Source organism: Oncorhynchus gorbuscha, linkage group LG24 (genome assembly GCF_021184085.1).
Source record: "Oncorhynchus gorbuscha isolate QuinsamMale2020 ecotype Even-year linkage group LG24, OgorEven_v1.0, whole genome shotgun sequence".
Classification (NCBI taxonomy): Eukaryota; Metazoa; Chordata; class Actinopteri; order Salmoniformes; family Salmonidae; genus Oncorhynchus; species Oncorhynchus gorbuscha.
The window spans coordinates 5219483-5234482 of NC_060196.1; the positions used below are offsets into that span (position 1 = coordinate 5219483).

Sequence of the window (15000 nt, forward strand, 5' to 3'; positions counted from 1 at the left end):
TTCATTTTCGGCCCCTTTATTGAATAGAAACTTTAGGGAATACGTCTTTATAGGAGCTCGTGAATGTTCCACCTCTCGACAAAGGTCGTAATCATGGCTGCGTGAACCCTTTGTTGCTCCCAGATTTCATTTTCACCACCGCTGATAGAGAAGGAGTGTGTGGGTCTTCTCTCCCTCCCTCACTTGTTTTCTGTAACGTTGCAGCACCCACATGTTTTAGTCTGCGTGCGTGCGTGTTCGTCTCTCTGTGTTGTGTCCTTGTGCGTGTGACTGTGTGAACAGCCTGTATCCACCCCCCCACACACACACACAGCTGCCTGCATGGGGTCCCCGTCGCAGAGCTGCGCCACCTGACCTTCTCGGTAATTGACCAAAAATATTGATGCAATGGCACAGGTCTGATTGTGATTTATTAAAAGCTTGGGCCCGGCTCCCAGGCCCGATGCCAGCGGCTCCCTGCTCCCAGCCTGGCCCATCGGCAGCCATTAGGAAAACCATCAATACTGTAGCAGCACAATAACACAATGAAAGAAAGGCACGGTAATGGGGAAGGGAGAGTCTCTCTGGGCGGCGGAGGTGCATAGCAAATAGCTTGGCCTTGTTGTGTGAATATACAGAAAGAGAGAGAGATTACTATTTTGGAACTTTCGCGAGGATAATGTTTACTGTAAAAAATGTTTTGGTTTATTTCACTTTTGTTTATTATTTATTTCACTCGCATTGGCAATGTAAACATATCTTTCCCATGCCAATAAAGCCCTTTGAATTTAATTTAATTGAGAGAGAGAGAGAAGGAGTGAGAGATGGGGAAAGAGAAAGAGAGAGAGAAGAGTGTGTAATATAATATTGCCTCTCCATAACATCACTGGGCTCGCTAAGATCAAAGCATAGAGGAGAGGAGAGAGAAAGATAGGGAGAGAAAGAAGGAGAGAGAAAGAAGAGGAGAGAAAGAAGAGGAGAGAGAAAGATAGGGAGAGAAAGAAAGAAAGATAGGGAGAGAGAGAGAAAGATAGGGAGAGAGAAAGAAAGGAGAGAGAGAAAGAAGAGGAGAGAGAAAGATAGGGAGAAAAGATAGGAGAGAAAGATAGAGAGAGAAAGAAGAGGAGAGAGAAAGATAGGGAGAGAAAGAAGAGGAGAGAGAAAGATAGGGAGAGAAAGATAGGGAGAGAAAGAAGAGGAGAGAGAAAGATAGGGAGAGAAAGAAGAGGGAGAGAAAGAAGAGAGAGAGAGAAAAGATAGGGAGAGAAAGAAGAGAAAGAGAGAGAAAGAGAGAGAAAAGAAGAGGAGAGAGAAAGATAGGGAGAGAAAAGATAGGAGAGAGAAAGAAGAGGAGAGAGAAAGATAGAGGAGAGAAAGAAGAGGAGAGAGAAAGAAGGGAGAGAAAGAGGGAGAGAGAAAGATAGAAAGGAGGAGAGAAAAGATAGGGAGAGAGAAAGAAGAGGGAGAGAAAGAAGAGGAGAGAGAAAGATAGGGAGAGAAAGAAGAGGAGAGAGAAAGATAGGGAGAGAAAGAAGAGGAGAGAGAAAGATAGGGAGAGAAAGAAGAGGAGAGAGAAAGAAGAGGAGAGAAAGAAGAGAGAAAGAAGAGGAAGAGAAAGATAGGGAGAGAAAGAAGAGGAGAGAGAAAGATAGGGAGAGAAAGAAGAGGAGAGAGAAAAGATAGGGAGAGAAAGAAGAGGAGAGAGAAAGATAGGGAGAGAAAGAAGAGGAGAGAGAAAAGATAGGGAGAGAAAGAAGAGGAGAGAGAAAGATAGGGAGAGAAAGAAGAGGAGAGAAAAGAAGAGGAGAAGAGAAAGATAGGGAGAGAAAGAAGAGAGAGAAAAGATAGGGAGAGAAAGAAGAGGAGAGAGAAAGATAGGGAGAGAAAGAAGAGAGGAGAGAGAAAGAAGAGGGAGAGAAAGAAGAGGAGAGAGAAAGATAGGGAGAGAAAGAAGAGGAGAGAGAAAGAAGAGGAGAGAGAAAGATAGGGAGAGAAAGAAGAGGAGAGAGAAAGATAGGGAGAGAAAGAAGAGGAGAGAGAAAGATAGGGAGAGAAAGAAGAGGAGAGAGAAAGATAGGGAGAGAAAGAAGAGGAGAGAGAAAGATAGGGAGAGAAAGAAGAGAGAGAAAGAAGAGGAGAGAGAAAGATAGGGAGAGAAAGAAGAGGAGAGAGAAAGATAGGGAGAGAAAGAAGAGGAGAGAGAAAGATAGGGAGAGAAAGAAGAGGAGAGAGAAAGATAGGGAGAGAAAGAAGAGGAGAGAGAAAGATAGGGAGAGAAAGAAGAGGAGAGAAAGAAGAGGAGAGAAAGAAGAGGAGAGAAAGAAGAGGAGAGAAAGAAGAGGAGAGAAAGAAGAGGAGAGAGAAAGATAGGGAGAGAAAGAAGAGGAGAGAGAAAGATAGGGAGAGAAAGAAGAGGAGAGAGAAAGATAGGAGAGAAAGAAGAGGAGAGAAAGAAGAGGAGAGAGAAAGAAGAGGAGAGAGAAAGATAGGGAGAGAAAGAAGAGGAGAGAAAGAAGAGGAGAGAAAGAAGAGGAGAGAGAAAGATAGGGAGAGAAAGAAGAGGAGAGAGAAAGATAGGGAGAGAAAGAAGAGGAGAGAGAAAGATAGGGAGAGAAAGAAGAGGAGGGAGAAAGATAGGGAGAGAAAGAAGAGGAGGGAGAAAGATAGGGAGAGAAAGAAGAGGAGAGAGAAAGATAGGGAGAGAAAGAAGAGGAGAGAGAAAGATAGGGAGAGAAAGAAGAGGAGAGAGAAAGATAGGGAGAGAAAGAAGAGGAGAGAGAAAGATAGGGAGAGAAAGAAGAGGAGAGAGAAAGATAGGGAGAGAAAGAAGAGGAGAGAGAAAGATAGGGAGAGAAAGAAGAGGAGAGAGAAAGATAGGGAGAGAAAGAAGAGGAGAGAGAAAGATAGGGAGAGAAAGAAGAGGAGAGAGAAAGAAGAGGAGAGAGAAAGAAGAGAGAGAGAAAGAAGAGGAGAGAGAAAGATAGGGAGAGAAAGAAGAGGAGAGAGAAAGATAGGGAGAGAAAGAAGAGGAGAGAGAAAGAAGAGGAGAGAGAAAGATAGGGAGAGAAAGAAGAGGAGAGAGAAAGATAGGGAGAGAAAGAAGAGGAGAGAGAAAGATAGGGAGAGAAAGAAGAGGAGAGAGAAAGATAGGGAGAGAAAGAAGAGGAGAGAGAAAGATAGGGAGAGAAAGAAGAGGAGAGAGAAAGAAGAGGAGAGAGAAAGAAGAGGAGAGAGAAAGAAGAGGAGAGAGAAAGATAGGGAGAGAGAAAGATAGGGAGAGAAAGAAGAGGAGAGAGAAAGATAGGGAGAGAAAGAAGAGGAGAGAGAAAGAAGAGGAGAGAAAGAAGAGGAGAGAGAAAGATAGGGAGAGAAAGAAGAGGAGAGAGAAAGATAGGGAGAGAAAGAAGAGGAGAGAGAAAGATAGGGAGAGAAAGAAGAGGAGAGAGAAAGAAGAGGAGAGAAAGAAGAGGAGAGAGAAAGATAGGGAGAGAAAGAAGAGGAGAGAGAAAGATAGGGAGAGAAAGAAGAGGAGAGAGAAAGAAGAGGAGAGAGAAAGAAGAGGAGAGAGAAAGAAGAGGAGAGAGAAAGAAGAGGAGAGAGAAAGATAGGGAGAGAAAGAAGAGGAGAGAGAAAGATAGGGAGAGAAAGAAGAGGAGAGAGAAAGAAGAGGAGAGAGAAAGATAGGGAGAGAGAAAGAAGAGGAGAGAGAAAGATAGGGAGAGAAAGAAGAGGAGAGAGAAAGATAGGGAGAGAAAGAAGAGGAGAGAGAAAGAAGAGGAGAGAGAAAGAAGAGGAGAGAGAAAGAAGAGGAGAGAGAAAGATAGGGAGAGAAAGAAGAGGAGAGAGAAAGATAGGGAGAGAAAGAAGAGGAGAGAGAAAGAAGAGGAGAGAGAAAGATAGGGAGAGAAAGAAGAGGAGAGAAAGATAGGGAGAGAAAGATAGGGAGAGAAAGATAGGGAGAGAGAAAGATAGGGAGAGAAAAAAGAGGAGAGAGAAAGATAGGGAGAGAAAGAAGAGGAGAGAGAAAGAAGAGGAGAGAAAGAAGAGGAGAGAGAAAGATAGGGAGAGAAAGAAGAGTAGAGAGAAAGATAGGGAGAGAAAGAAAGATACTCATGGGAGGCAATCTAAGAGACCAGTGAATATTTTTTTTAATGTGGGGAAAGGAGAGAGAGAGAGAGAAAGAGACCCCCTGAGTCCCCCAGAGCAACCACAAACTGAGCTCACACAGACAAGTCTCAGGAGAGTCAACTCAGACTAACAAGAGGGAACCAACCGACCAACAGCAGGCTGACTCTCCAACCATTATATACGGTACCCAACCTGCCAGCACACAAACAGAACAGGCCATCATTAGGGAATACCCCCATTGACTTCTAACTGGCCTGTTTTGTTGAAACCAACATTGAGCTTTCTAAGCTTTTCTATAGTTTTAATGGTTGGAGGTTTTGTTTAAATCTCTTTCATCTCTGTCCAAAGTCAGTGTATCATGCATCCCATACCTCGGCGTTTGCACCGATGCGGACCTAACTCAATCACTAACTCCCAGGAGGGAGGCTGGGAGATGATGAGAACACAGTCATTACAGTGGTCTTAATGGATGTGTTGTACTCTAAGGAAAGCTACGGCTCATTTAAAAGTCAGGTGTATCCTCTATTTCTACCATTACCAATACCAATCCTAAATGTTGTTATTATGTGAATTTTGGGCAGGAAGTTAGGACACTGGGGGGGAAAAAAAAAACAGCAAAATCGGACCATTTCCCCAATACATTGCTTCATTTGAATTGGTATGTTTGTATGGAGATTGGAACAGAGTCGCAGTACTTTACACTGAACATGTGATGGTGCTGAGTGGAACCTGATGAAGGTGTAACTAGACTGAAGACCAAAAACGGATCATGTGATTAGTTGAACAAGGTGTGTTAGTGCTGGGCGGGAACGGAAGCCTGCACCCCCAATAGAGCTCCAGGACCAGAGTTGGAGAACCCCTGCTCTAGATTGTAGATGTAGAACTACGTAGACTGTAGAACTACATAGACTGTAGAACTACGTAGACTGTAGAACTACGTAGACTGTAGAACTACGTAGACTGTAGAACTACGTAGACTGTAGAACTACGTAGACTGTAGAACTACAGACTGTAGAACTACATAGACTGTAGAACTACATAGACTGTAGAACTACGTAGACTGTAGAACTACGTAGACTGTAGAACTACGTAGACTGTAGAACTACGTAGACTGTAGAACTACGTAGACTGTAGAACTACGTAGACTGTAGAACTACATAGACTGTAGAACTACATAGACTGTAGAACTACATAGACTGTAGAACTACGTAGACTGTAGAACTACGTAGACTGTAGAACTACGTAGACTGTAGAACTACGTAGACTGTAGAACTACGTAGACTGTAGAACTACGTAGACTGTAGAACTACGTAGACTGTAGAACTACGTATACTTTAGAACTACGTAGACTGTAGAACTACGTAGACTTTTACCTGAAGGCAGAGCTTCCCCAGGCACCGTGTTTGTCCGTCAGGATGTTGATGATCTTCTGGATGAGCTGGGTGGCTGTCACGTGGTCGCGGTACTTGGCCGCTCGGATCAGGTGGTCGCACATCTTCTCCTCATCACGCTTCTCAGCCGAGTACTGGGCACAGTGGGACTGGGGGTCAAAGACAAAACGTGACAACAGGTCAACTTCTCTGTCAAAAACACAATAACGTAAGCATCATTACAAATGAATTGTATGTGCAGAGCTCAATACAAAATCCTTTATAGTACATTTAAAGAGAAATCCAGGAGGTATCTATTCTGAACAGAAAACTGCGTACACATAGTATGCGACTTCATATTGTATTTATGGAACTAGCATGTATTCTGGGAAAAATGGTATAGGCTACTACACACCATGTAAAACAACATAATATAAGGCTCTAGCAGCTGTGTGTGTGTAGAAATGCTACCTTGAGTAAAACCAAATCAAAATCTGGGGTCATTTTCTGGCCCTTATGTCACGTTGATTAATAACAGCGGACATTATAGTTACTAATGCCTCCAGGGCTCCGAATCACGAAACAGAGGTCCATTTTTCTCTGTCTGAATGTGTTATCAGAAATGGCCTTTGAACTCAGAGTAGATGGTATATACAATAACACCTATACTGAGGGAAAAAAACAGCCCAAAACGTAATGTTCCACTTCAGTGCTAAGATAAAATGAGCAAAATATAAAGCCGAGTTAAACTGTAAAATAAAGAAATATATAACCGACTGAAAACATTTGAGTACACTGCATATTTCTAACAGCCGTTAGCCACGTAGTGTAGAAATACAAGCAACAAAGAAATGAGAAATACACGCTACTATCATGTACAGTACCTCAGGCAAAAGTCCCGGCCATATTACTGTGATTTCAGTGCATCCATTGGATACTGAAAGGTTACAGCACCAATACCAGCAACTCTTAATCCAATTCCCAATGCTCAAATGAAATGAACCTAAAAAGCAGCCCATTGGTGGAGAACACACACATACATCCCCAGCTCTACAAATACAACCTGCCTCACCAGGAACGTTAGCAACCGAGTAAACACAGGAAAGTGCTCGATAATGATTGGTCCTCCTCTCCAATTGGAATGGTGACTTTTCATACCTGACAGGAAATCTATAGGTCTGGATCACATTCTGGAAGGCTATTCTGGAGGGGCTATTGGGCCCTAATTATCAATCTACGTGTCTTTGTTGTGGGGCATTAGAGTGGTCCTTGACCTTAAAGCATGATGGCCCAACATGTGCGCGCGTGTGTGTGTGCGTGCGTGTGCGCGTGTGTGTGTGTGTGTGTGCGTGTTGAAAGTAAGAAGAGAGGAAGGGAGGATTTTTGTGTGTGGTGTGTGTAGGCCAGTGTGTGGTGTTGAAAGGAAGAAGAGAGGAAGGGAGGATTTTTCATTTTATATTTGTATTATTTCACCTTTATTTAACCAGGTAGGCCAGTTGAGAACACCTTTATTTAACCAGGTAGGCCAGTTGAGAACACCTTTATTTAACCAGGTAGGCCAGTTGAGAACACCTTTATTTAACCAGGTAGGCCAGTTGAGAACACCTTTATTTAACCAGGTAGGCCAGTTGAGAACACCTTTATTTAACCAGGTAGGCCAGTTGAGAACACCTTTATTTAACCAAGTAGGCCAGTTGAGAACACCTTTATTTAACCAGGTAGGCCAGTTGAGAACACCTTTATTTAACCAGGTAGGCCAGTTGAGAACACCTTTATTTAACCAGGTAGGCCAGTTGAGAACAAGTTCTCAGTTAGAACTGCGACCTGGCCAAGGTGAAGCAAAGCAGTGTGACACAGACAACAGAGTTATGAGAACGGTGCTGAATGTGTGAAATGTATGTTAACCCCTGGAACAGACGAACGCGTGTCTGTACTTTACGACGGGACAGAAACAGAAACATTCTTTCCAGCCTGTCTTGACGTGTGACTTCTGTGTCACTAATCAGCAGTGCTGCACCTCAAACACATCATCGTAAACACGCTGGTCATTCACCACGGACCCAAACACCTAGTCCCCCATAGTGACGTGTGCTTTTCTAACGGGCCCGGCGGCGAGGGGAAGTAGATTCACTGAGCGACTCCCCTCTGAAATAACAAGCAAACAGCTGAACACATAACAGGCCCATTAATACTAGGCCTCCATTTCGGGGTAAAACGATGTGGAAAAGACATGTCAGAGTGTAGAGTCTGGGGGTCGTTCCACTGCTCTGAAATCGTCATACAGAGGATATTAGACTACTAGGGTCTTGTTGGTTCTTCCATACTCAGCCTGCTAGCTCTAGATGACGACATAATAACCTCCATCCTCTACTCTTCCAATAGGCTGACAAAACAAAGGGCACTGAGTGAGTCAGGGAACACTTTGCAACACATCACCCCTCCGCTAATTTCAAAGTGAGCGGGGGGGGGGGGTAGTAAAATAGCATGAACGGCCTAGTGCCATTAGAAACCAGAGGAGGCCCCCTTTACCGCGGTGGAAACGGCACATGAAGGGTCTATCCTGATGCGACAGTGAGATGAAAAAAGAGAAACAGATCATCAGGATCAATGTCTAGTCTGCCTGGTAGCCAGATTCAGACATCAGGATCAATGTCTAGTCTACCTGGTAGCCAGATTTAATAATCAGGATCAATGTCTAGTCTGCCTGGTAGCCAGATTTAATCATCAGGATCCATGTCTAGTCTACCTGGTAGCCAGATTTAATAATCAGGATCAATGTCTAGTCTACCTGGTAGCCAGATTTAATCATCAGGATCCATGTCTAGTCTACCTGGTAGCCAGATTTAATCATCAGGATCAATGTCTAGTCTGCCTGGTAGCCAGATTTAATCATCAGGATCAATGTCTCGTCTACCTGGTAGCCAGATTTAATAATCAGGATCAATGTCTAGTCTGCCTGGTAGCCAGATTTAATCATCAGGATCAATGTCTAGTCTGCCTGGTAGCCAGATTTAATCATCAGGATCAATGTCTCGTCTACCTGGTAGCCAGATTTTAAATCAAATCAAATTGTATTTGTCACATACACATGGTTAGCAGATGTTAATGAGAGTGTAACGAAATGCTTGTGCTTCTAGTTCCGACAATGCAGTGATAACCAACAAGTAATCTAACTAACAATTCCAAAACTACTGTCTTTATACACAGTGTAAGGGGACAAAGAATATGTACATAAAGATATATGAATGAGTGATGGTACAGAGCAGCATAGGTAAGATACAGTAGATGGTATCGAGTACAGTATATACATATGAGATGAGTATGTAAACAAAGTGGCATAGTAAAAGTGGCTAGTGATACATGTATTACGTAAGGATGCAGTAGATGATATAGAGTACAGTATATACGTATGCATATGAGATGAATAATGTAGGGTATGTAACATTATATTAGGTAGCATTGTTTAAAGTGGCTAGTGACATATTTTACATCATTTCCCATCAATTCCCATTATTAAAGTGGCTAGAGTTGAGTCAGTGTCAGTGTGTTGGCAGCAGCCACTCAGTGTTAGTGGTGGCTGTTTAACAGTCTGATGGCCTTGAGATAGAAGCTGTTTTTCAGTCTCTCGGTCCCAGCTTTGATGCACCTGTACTGACCTCGCCTTTTGGATGATAGCGGGGTGATCTTTATGGCCTTCCTGTAACATCGGGTGGTGTAGGTGTCCTGGAGGGCAGGTAGTTTGCCCCCGGTGATGCATTGTGCAGACCTCACTACCCTCTGGAGAGCCTTACGGTTGTGGGCGGAGCAGTTGCCGTACCAGGCTGTGATACAGCCCGCCAGGATGCTCTCGATTGTGCATCTGTACAAGTTTGTGAGTGCTTTTGGTGACAAGCCGAATTTCTTCAGCCTCCTGAGGTCGAAGAGGCGCTGCTGCGCCTTCTTCACGATGCTGTCTGTGTGAGTGGACCAATTCAGTTTGTCTATGATGTGTTTGCCGAGGAACTTAAAACTTACTACCCTCTCCACTACTGTTCCATCGATGTGGATAGGGGGGTGTTCACTCTGCTGTTTCCTGAAATCCACAATCATCTCCTTAGTTTTGTTGACGTTGCGTGTGAGGTTATTTTCCTGACACTACACTCCGAGGGCCCTCACCTCCTCCCTGTAGGCCATCTCGTCGTTGTTGGTAATCAAGCCTAACACTGTTGTGTCGTCCACAAACTTGATGATTGAGTTGGAGGTGTGCGTGGCCACGCAGTCGTGGGTGAACAGGGAGTACAGGAGAGGGCTCAGAACACAGCCTTGTGGGGCCCCAGTGTTGAGGATCAGCGGGGTGGAGATGTTGTTGCCTACCCTCACCACCTGGGGGCGGCCCGTCAGGAAGTCCAGTACCCAGTTGCACAGGGCGGGGTCGAGACCCAGGGTCTCGAGCTTGATGACGAGCTTGGAGGGTACTATGGTGTTGAATGCCGAGCTGTAGTCGATGAACAACATTCTCACATAGGTATTCTTCTTGTCCAGATGGGTTAGGGCAGTGTGGTTGAGATTGCATCGTCTGTGGACCTATTTGGGCGGTAAGCAAATTGGAGTGGGTCTAGGGTGTCAGGTAGGGTGGAGGTGATATGGTCCTTGACTAGTCTCTCAAAGCACTTCATGATGACGGAAGTGAGTGCTACGGGGCGGTAGTCGTTTAGCTCAGTTACCTTAGCTTTCTTGGGAACAGGAACAATGGTGGCCCTCTTGAAGCATGTGGGGACAGCAGACTTGTATAGGGATTGATTGAATATGTCCGTAAACACACCGGCCAGCTGGTCTGCGCATGCTCTGAGGGCGCGGCTGGGGATGCCGCCTGGGCCGGCAGCCTTGCGAGGGTTAACACGTTTAAATGTCTTACTACTCACCTCGGCTGCAGTGAAGGAGAGTCCGCATGTTTTCGTTGCAGGCCGTGTCAGTGGCACTGTATTAACCTCAAAGCGGGCAAAAAAGTTATTTAGTCTGCCTGGGAGCAAGACATCCTGGTCCGTGACTGGGCTAGTTTTCTTCTTGTAGTCCGTGATTGACTGTAGACCCTGCCACATACCTCTTGTGTCTGAGCCGTTGAATTGAGATTCTACTTTGTCTCTATACTAACGCTTAGCTTGTTTGATAGCCCTGAGGAGGGAATAGCTGCACTGTTTGTATTCGGTCATGTTACCAGTCACCTTGCCCTGATTAAAAGCAGTAGTTCGCGCTTTCAGTTTCACGCGAATGCTGCCATCAATCCGCGGTTTCTGGTTAAGGAATGTTTTAATCGTTGCCATGGGAACGACATCTTAAACGCACGTTCTAATGAACTCGCACACCGAATCAGCGTATTCCCTAATGTTGTTATCTGACGCAATACGAAACCTATCCCAGTCCACGTGATGGAAGCAGTCTTGGTGTGGAGTCAGCTTGGTCGGACCAGCGTTGGACAGACCTCAGCGTGGGAGCCTCTTGTTTTAGTTTCTGTCTGTAGGCAGGGATCAACAAAATGGAGTCGTGGTCATCTTTTCCGAAAGGAGGGCGGGGCAGGGCCTTATATGCGTCGCGGAAGTTAGAGTAACAATGATCCAAGATTTTTCCACCCCTGGTTGCGCAATCGATATGCTGATAAAATTTAGAGAGTCTTGTTTTCAGATTAGCCTTGTTAAAATCCCCAGCTACAATGAATGCAGCCTCCGGATAAATGGATTCCAGTTTGCAAAGAGTCAAATAAAGTTCGTTCAGAGCCATCGATGTGTCTGCTTGGGGGGGATATATTCGGCTATGATTATAATCGAAGAGAATTCTTTTGGTAGATAATGCGGTCGACATTTGCTTGTGAGGAATTCTAAATCAGGTAAACAGAAGGATGAGTTCCTGTATGTTTCTTTCATCACACCATGTCTCGTTAGCCATAAGGCATACGCCCCCTCCCCTCTTCTTACCAGAAAGATGTCTGTTTCTGTCGGCGCGATGCGTGGAGAAACCCGTTGGCTGCACCGCATCGGATAGAGTCTCTCCAGTGAGCCATGTTTCGGTGAAGCAAAGAACGTTACAGTCTCTGATGTCCCTCTGGAATGCTACCCTTGCTCGGATTTCATCAACCTTGTTGTTAAGAGACTGGACATTGGCGAGAAGAATGCTCGGGAGTGGTGCACGATGTGCCCGTCTCCGGAGTCTGACCAGAGGACCACCTCGTTTCCCTCTTTTACGGAGTCGTTTTTTTGGGTCGCCGCATGGGATCCATTCCGTTGTCCTGGTTGAAAGGCAGAACACAGGATCCGCGTCGCGAAAATCATATTCTTGGTCGTACTGATGGTGAGTTGACGCTGCTCTTATGTTCAGTAGTTCTTCTCGACTGTATGTAATGAAACCTAAGATGACCTGGGGTACCAATGTAAGAAATAACACGTAAAAAAAAAAAAAAACTGCATAGTTTCCTAGGAACGCGAAGCGAGGCGGCAATCTCAGGATCGATGTCTAGTCTACCTGGTAACCAGATACAGACATCAGGATCAATGTCAGGATCAATGTCTAGTCAACCTGGTAGCCAGATTCAGACATCAGGATCAATGTCTAGTCTACCTGGTAGCCAGATTCAGACATCAGGATCAATGTCAAGTCTACCTGGTAGCCAGATTTAATCATCAGGATCAATGTCTAGTCTACCTGGTAGCCAGATTCAGACATCAGGATCAATGTCTAGTCTACCTGGTAGCCAGATTCAGACATCAGGATCAATGTCTAGTCTACCTGGTAGCCAGATTCAGACATCAGGATCAATGTCTAGTCTACCTGGTAGCCAGATTCAAAAGAGGAAGTCAGATGATGGTGAAGTCAGAGGTAAAAGGCACAAGACAGGCTTTTGGCGAGCGAGCGAGCACGTGAGGAAGCTGTGTGTGTGTGTGTGTGTGTGTGTGAGGACGGCATGACGTGAGACCTTATGACTTGAGACAGTGTAATCATGGGCAGCACCTTCCATTACATGAGCTGGCTGACAGGGTCGGAGGGTGACGGGCGCTGGCGTCTACTCTGGTGGAAAACGGTGCCCGGAGAAGACAGACTGATAATGGGTTGGCATTAATCGAGTAAATTACATGGAGATGTGTCTCGGACAATTCACGCAAAGCTCAAGTCAATAACCAGAGAAACGTCTGTGTGATTTAGAAAGGAAACAGGCCTAACCACTGGCTAAATTACACTAGGATTATGATATGAGAAGACAACATGAAGTCTCACACACACACACACACACACACACACACACACACACACACACACACACACACACACACACACACACACACACACACACACACACACACACACACACACACACACACACACACACACACACACACACACACACACACACACACACACACACACACAGGTCAGGAATTCCAGCACATCTCACAGATACAAATCCACTGACTCAACTGCATGGGTGCAATTCAAAAGGCCAGAACATATGGCATAGGTTTCTGCGTGTAGAATAATACGCTGTCAACCCCCCTCTAAATGCTGTAGTTGTTGTCACGCTCTCCCATCAGGGCCTGAGGGGTTCACCAGTATAATGAGGGTGTGAGTGGGGATACAGGCCTCATTACCAGATATAAAGCCTGTGTTTATCACTTACAGTGAGTGACAGAGCCAAGGACCTTGAAATGTTTCTGTGCCACACTGTCTCAGCCTTCAAGGCGCTCGTTTCATGACATCACAAAGTGCTCAAGGTTCTGCTGGAGAAACGGGCGACGACACACACACACGACAGTGGGATCTTATTAAAGCAATGCTTGATGTGTACTCTCTGCCATGACATTGTGTGGTGCAGTAGAGAAGCCAGCTAGAGACACACAGAGGGGTCGGCTATCGCCTCGTTGTCTCGCGCTCCTCTTCCAATCTCTCACATCCGCCGACAAGCCGTCCCCGGAGGGTCTCATTTTAAGTGGGGAACCTGTCCGCCCGGGGTGCGTGTCCTTGTCGTGTTCTGAGAGGGAATGCAAATATTCCTAGGAATAAGGAATTCCTTACAGAACGATGGGAGGAGGGGTTACTAGACAAAAGAGAGATGCTGAAACAATTGGTTTCTGAAGAAGATTCCCCCTCGCACTTGATCTCTTGCCCTCAAGTTTAAAACGGCCACATAAAACACCATCAGGTTAACTCAGACAAAGAGTTTGGGGGTTGTAGAAAGACCAAGGAGAAAAATGAAGGCCTAAAAGCACAACGGCGAACAAAAGTCATTGAATGTCGACGTCTGACAGCCACTTCAATTCTGAAATGATGCCCCTGTCAACGCCGCGCTCGCAGAGTATTGATTTCTCCTGCTGAGGAAAAAATATAATCTCATCCAGCCAAACAGATCCCAGAGGCATGCATCGTCCCGATAGTGGCCATCAAGGTTAACGCAGGCGCAACACTTATCAAAGTATCTCTCTCATCCCTCTCTCCTGTCCCTCGCCTGTGGCTACTGTGGGTTTTTAATGGACTGGTCACAATGCCTAGTTGGCAGGACTCTTCATCTCTCCTCCCAGCGGCATCCTCTCCTCTCTTTCACTCTCTCGCTCTCCTCGTTCCCTCTCCCATTCTCCCCCCCCCCGCCTTCCCTCCCTGCTCAAACCAGCAGCTGTGTCAAGCCCCGCTCCAATCAGTAGCTACCATTAGTCTAAGCTGGGCTGAAGGTTCCATCCACTCTGACTCCAGAAGCACTCCAAGGTCGCGCCAGCACGTGACGAATCACACCTGTTAACTGCCCTCTCCGGGGTGAAAAATAGTCAAATGAAGGCAGAGGCGCTGCAGATGAAAAATAATCCACTTCTTCTGGAACGCTGGCTTGCGCTCGGCTAGTTGTCTGGATGCAGAGTAATGATTCCAAACAGAAGAGATAACAATAGGAACGCACCAAGGACATGCCCTTTCTTCTTTTAGTGCTGTACATTTAACTCCACATCAGGATTGTGTCTGCCTTAAAAATGCATTCAATTGCACTTGAGAATCTGCTTATTCTACATATTTATTTTGAAGAATACACAGCCTTCTTCAATACTATACAACATAATTACCCTTTCCAAGAATTCCTCTCCAACTCCTCAGTAAAATGAAATCAATAAAATGATGTCCCTCTATGGGATAACAAAGATAGTAGGCAAGGCAAGAGCCCTACTCCAGAGACTAAAGTGTCAGTTAGTATGTAGTAAAGGGGACTAGGGAGTCGGGAGGAGGTGCTCGTATATGTGCTATTCACAGCTCTGGGTCAGCTGGGCAAAGATAATGATGTGAGGATCGGTGCAAGAGGCATCACCTAGGGACTTAATTACACACAGAGAAGAGCCAGACACTGGGATACTAGTCTCTCTCCCCCTCTCACTCTCCCCCTCTCTCCCGGGTAAGTACTCTCTCTCTGAGGGTAGAGGTAGTCAGAGATATAGAATATTGCTGGGTAAGTACTCTCTCTCTGAGGGTAGAGGTAGTCAGAGATATAGAATATTGCTGGGTAAGTACTCTCTCTCTGAGGGTA

The 15000-nt window shown here is 45.4% G+C and overlaps 1 protein-coding gene across 4 annotated transcripts in view; it reads right to left on the reverse strand.

Moving 5' to 3' along the window:
- Positions 1–15000, reverse strand: part of LOC124012069 (lipopolysaccharide-responsive and beige-like anchor protein) — a 419063-nt gene that overhangs the window by 246446 nt on the left and 157617 nt on the right. For all 4 annotated transcript variants that reach the window (XM_046325448.1, XM_046325446.1, XM_046325447.1 and 1 more), the window contains one exon: positions 5481–5647. In XM_046325448.1, coding sequence (XP_046181404.1) covers positions 5481–5647 — 167 coding nt within the window. The remainder of the gene's footprint in view (positions 1–5480; positions 5648–15000) is intronic.